Source organism: Protobothrops mucrosquamatus, unplaced genomic scaffold, assembly GCF_001527695.2.
Source record: "Protobothrops mucrosquamatus isolate PMUCROS unplaced genomic scaffold, P.Mucros_1.0 scaffold3262, whole genome shotgun sequence".
In the NCBI taxonomy this organism is placed as follows: domain Eukaryota; kingdom Metazoa; phylum Chordata; class Lepidosauria; order Squamata; family Viperidae; genus Protobothrops; species Protobothrops mucrosquamatus.
The window spans coordinates 194,007-198,737 of NW_015389254.1; the positions used below are offsets into that span (position 1 = coordinate 194,007).

The 4,731-nt window shown below is 50.4% G+C and overlaps 1 protein-coding gene across 1 annotated transcript in view; it reads right to left on the reverse strand.

Annotated features, from left to right (window-relative positions):
• The window catches only part of LOC107297369 (MARVEL domain-containing protein 2), an 18,035-nt gene extending 14,641 nt beyond the window's left edge, over window positions 1–3,394 (reverse strand). Inside the window, exon 1 of the mRNA XM_015826733.1 lies at window positions 3,211–3,394. Coding sequence (XP_015682219.1) covers window positions 3,211–3,394 — 184 coding nt within the window. The remainder of the gene's footprint in view (window positions 1–3,210) is intronic.
• Between the last annotated feature and the right edge of the window lie 1,337 nt (window positions 3,395–4,731).

Genomic DNA, 4,731 nt, shown 5'->3' on the forward strand with positions numbered 1-4,731 from the left:
AATGCTATTTGTTTTCTGCCCTTTGAAGGGGCCGAAAATTTTTATTATTATTTTTCATAGAATTCTAGTGAATTTTCTGAATTCTAAACCCAGGCTTTGGAAAGTTGTTTTTTTTCCCTCCCTTTAAGCAAAGAGGAATGCAACCCCCTCCCTTTTTCGCCAAACTGTAGGACCCCTGCCCAGGATAAAGCTGGCAGCTCCCCTGAGAAGCAGTAACCACCTTGATCTCAGCGGGCCTTCAAACCAGGTTAGAACTGCGGCCTAAAAGCCGCAGAAAGGCCAGCCCTGCGTCCGATTTCACAGCATCTGACGAGGTATTTAACTGGGCCTTGCAAGGGCTGTAACATTTGCATCCGGGATCACCAGCCCCATTGGGACAACCTGGCCTGGAGGACCCTCCTAGCCCTGGTTCCAGCCAGGCATGCGGTGGGAGCTGAGAGGAAGCAGATTTTAGAAACGGCAGCATCCCAAACCTGTGACTTTGGGATGGCAAATTCTGATTCGGCCAGCGGAAATAGTTCCTTGCTGCTCAAATCTATACTGTGAGCACAAAAGGCAGCCAGAATCTCTCCCAAAAGTCTGCACGCAACCTGACTTGGGGCACTTTTTCTTGAAAAGGAATGGAATTGTATCAGGCTGTTTGTGTTGGAATAACCCTAAGTCTTAATGCAGGGGTCTTCGAACTTGGCCCTTTGAGGACTTGTGGACTTCAACTCCCAGAATTCCTCAGCCAGGCACGCGTGCCTGGCTGAGGAATTCTGGGAGTTGAAGTCCACAAGTCCTCAAAGGGCCAAGTTCGAAGACCCCTGTCTTAATGTGATTAAAATTAACGTCTCAGGTAGGAAGGTCTGAGCCCCCCGTACACCCACTCAGGAAACGCCAGAGTCCAACCCTTTGAGGACTCCACAGCTGCAAATGACAATCTAGACCAGTGTTTCTCAGTCCTAGCAACCGGAAGATGTATGGACTTCAATTCCCAGAAGTCCCCAAGCTGGGGGATTCTGGGAATTGAAGTCCGCAAGCCTTCCAGTGGCTAAGATCCAGAGAAGACCTTACAGATGGCTAGTCAATTGTGATTAGGGCTTGTAACGGATCGACCACTAGAGGGCAGCAAAGGATTACAAGTTGAATTTAGTTTTTTTTTCCCTACTGGGTTCCTGCTGATGATGTGGACTAGTCACTAGGGAGGTTTGCAGGGAAAAAGGGGGGGAAAAAACCAAGCTGAGAACAGGGAGACTTCAGCCTTGAGCTCCCCGGTTCTAGCGTGGCTGGCTGCCTTTTGTGGGTCGCCTGGATTTGGCATCTCGGATCGGATGGATGCAGCTTTGGCCTTGGGTTCGAAAGGCACCCAACTTGATCTGGTTTCAGCAGTGCTTCCTTTTTCCAAGAATTTATATCTTGATCGTCCCTTGCTGGGAGACCCCTTAGAAATAAGGGGAGGGGAGAAATATTCACAGCCATTAGCCACAGTGCCCCCACCACCGCAGCTGGGCTTTGGCCAGGGTTGGGGGCCACTGAACTGAATTGGAATGGAATTAAAGGGGACCTGAAGGACTGGGGGGGGGAGGCTGGCTGGCTGCCCATCCCATTTCAGAAGCAGGAAGACCCTCTGGCTAAGCTGGGGCAGGAGACAATCCTGCCCCATTTTAAAAAGAAGTTTTAACTTTGACCAGACTGTTTGCTGTATTCTTTTCATCTCCACAAAGCCTTGCAGCTGATTCTCACAATACATTCAACCCTAAAACCAGGTAATCAAGCCTTAATTGATGCATTCCCTGTCACAGACAATGCCCAAGTAAGAAACCCTGTTATGGCTTACATTGATGGCTTTAGTTCACACCCACACACACCCACACACACCCAGAATCCCCCCCCTCTGCTCCATCTCCTTTCAGCCTGGTCAGTTATGGGAAGGAGGGAGGCCCAGCACCGGTCCAGCGTTCAAGAAGAGACTGGACAGCCACTCTCTTGAAATGATACATAGACTCTCCTGCTTATGCAGGGAGTTGGACTAGATGACCTCCAAGGTCCCTTCCAACTCTGTTATTCTGCTCTATGGAGTAAAGTGGGACTGTAAGAAAACTGCAGGCGGAGAAGCCTGACCCTCAGGAAGCCTCCTAAATGAGGAACAGGGACTGGGTCAGGATTTGGGTTGGATGCCGGGGGGGGGGGGGCACAGAGGGAGGGAGTCCAAAATGAGCTTAGGGGCTACTGCATCATTTAAAAAAAAAAAGGAAAAGTCCTCTGCCAAGAGAGTTGTGCCCAGGGACAGCCCCCAGCAGGAGGCTGCAGCCCCCCCCTTCTGGCAGTGAGCCCCCCAGGGCCAGTTTCAATGCAACATTTTGCTTTGCTCTGCTCCCTCCTGGCCCCCCTTGCCTCCCATTCAACCCTGGAGGGGCTTTCGAATCCAGAAGACCCTCGGGGGTCTGGAAGACCCTTCCCTTCCTGGGTCTGCTTCCTTCCACCCCACATTCACTCTGGGCAGGGAAGAGCCAGGACAGGCCGCTCGGCCTGCAGAAAGACGCGGGCAGCCACCAAGCCATTTTCTGGGGCCGAGAAACAGCTCGAAGCATCCGCCAAGTGAGCAGGTGGGCTCCACACCCCACATATTAGCCCGTGAAAAACTTAATTTAACGGACCTCTCCTGATCTGCAAAAAGCTGGTTCAACACACTGCCTGAAGGCCACCCTAATCTCCCCAGGCCAACGTCTGCAAAAGAAAGGATCGGATAATTTGGACACGGCGGCAGTAAAAGCAGCCAGGTTTCTGGGACGGTGTAGCAGGCCAAAAGCTACACCCGAATCAGTGGGCGATGAGGTTGCAACAAAGCCAAGTTCTGATGTTTGCAGCACCTTCTGCAGTTATCCAGCCTCGCCTGGAATGCCGTGTTTGGGATCAAGTGCTATGAAAAGGGAGGAGGCCAGATGAATTAGCCAAAAGGACACGGCTGAGGCATGCAAAGAAGGATTCCTGAGGGAAAACAGGCACACGACGGCTGCGAAGGGGGCTTGGGGTCAGGAGGAGCCTCTCCATGTTCCAGGAGAGGACAGCAGGCGGTGACTGAATGTGAGGAAGAACTGAGTAGGTGGTGTGTTTCTTCAATTTAGGAGCGTTTGATGATGACGAGGTCGGCATCGACGTTGTGTGTCCAGAATCTTGGATGGTGGGTAGAGCAATGGATTCAAGTCGCTGCATGACTGCTTCTGCTACGAGGCCTGATATGGGGGATCCCATTTGGGGTGCCTTGTGCTTGCTTGTACATTTTCCCATTGAACTTGAAGTGTGTTGTGTTGAGGCACAGATCCAGGAGTTTCATGATGGTTTCTGTGGACGTGGCATGCTCTGTGGTGGCGTCCGCTTTGTGGGTATGGTGTTCGGTGAGTAGGTGGTGCATGGTTTGTTCAGCCAGGTTGACGTCAGGTGAAGAGGGCGGTGACGTTGAAGGGGACCACGATTTCTTCCTTGTTGATCTTCGTGTGTTTGATGCATTGGAGAAATTGTTCTGGGGAGTTTAGTTGAGTTGTTGACCAGGTGTCTGAGTTTCCTCTGCAGGGTTTTTGCTAATTTGTACATCGGTGTTCCAGGTAGAGACACAATTGGGCATAAGGGGATCCTGTCCTTGTGTATTTGGGGGCATCCGTAGAACCTGGGTATGGAGGAGTCTTCCGGTTGCATATGCTTTTTCTCTAGTGGTGTTAGCTGTTTTTCCTTTTCCATTTTTCTTAGCGTGTCTTTTCAGTTTCAGTTTTGCCTCCTTGTTCCAAACTATTTCAGGCTTATCAAGGTTTTCTTTTGTGTACCCTGGGCAATGGTAGATTTGTTTTTGACAACTGCCCCAATGACTGTTGAATAAACAACATATGCTGTGGGTCAGGAGATAACAACTCAAGTAGGAGCAAACTTTTCTGCTGCTTCTTTGCAGTGATTGGTGGACTCTGTTTCCCCATCAGATTAGATTTCAGGCAGTTTTCTTATTCTGCATCTGTAAATAATTGCACGTAAATATTATGCCTTCTGACTTATCGAAGGATGTCGCCTTTCCTTTTGCGCCATCATAGGCAGAAGGGGTGTGCTGACAGAAACAGCATAAAATGGTCCTATGAAGCCTTTCACACCGGCGTCTCCAGACTGAACACTTTGCTGCAAGAGCTCTTAAGAACACCGCTTAAGCCACACCAAGGTCTTCAGCTGCTGCTGACGTATCCAGTGCCCAAATTCACGCACGAGGTTTAGTTTAGTTTTATTAAATTTATACCCCGCCCTTCTCCCGGAGGACTCAGGGCGGCTTACAGCCAGTTTAAAAACAATAATACAATACAATACAAAATTTAAAAGTGATTAAAATAAATATTTAACTAGGCCGCTTCTACTAAAAATTTTGTTAAAACCAATTTAAAATACCCCTAGGCCAGTCCTGCCCGCTGAAATAACCAAGTCTTGAGGGCGCGGCGGAAGGAGGGGAGATCCGGAATCACCCGGATCTCTGGGGGCAGCTCGTTCCAGAGGGTGGGTGCTCCGATAGAGAAGGCTCTCCCCCTGGGGGTCGCCAGCCAACACTGTCTGGTTGACGGCACCCTGAGGAGGCCCTCTCTGTGGGAGCGTATCGGCCGGTGGGAGGTGATCTGTGGCAGAAGGCGGTCTCGGAGGTAACCAGGTCCAATGCCATGGTGCGCTTTAAAGATGATAATCAACACCTTGAAGCGCACTCGGAAGGCCACAGGCAGCCAGTGC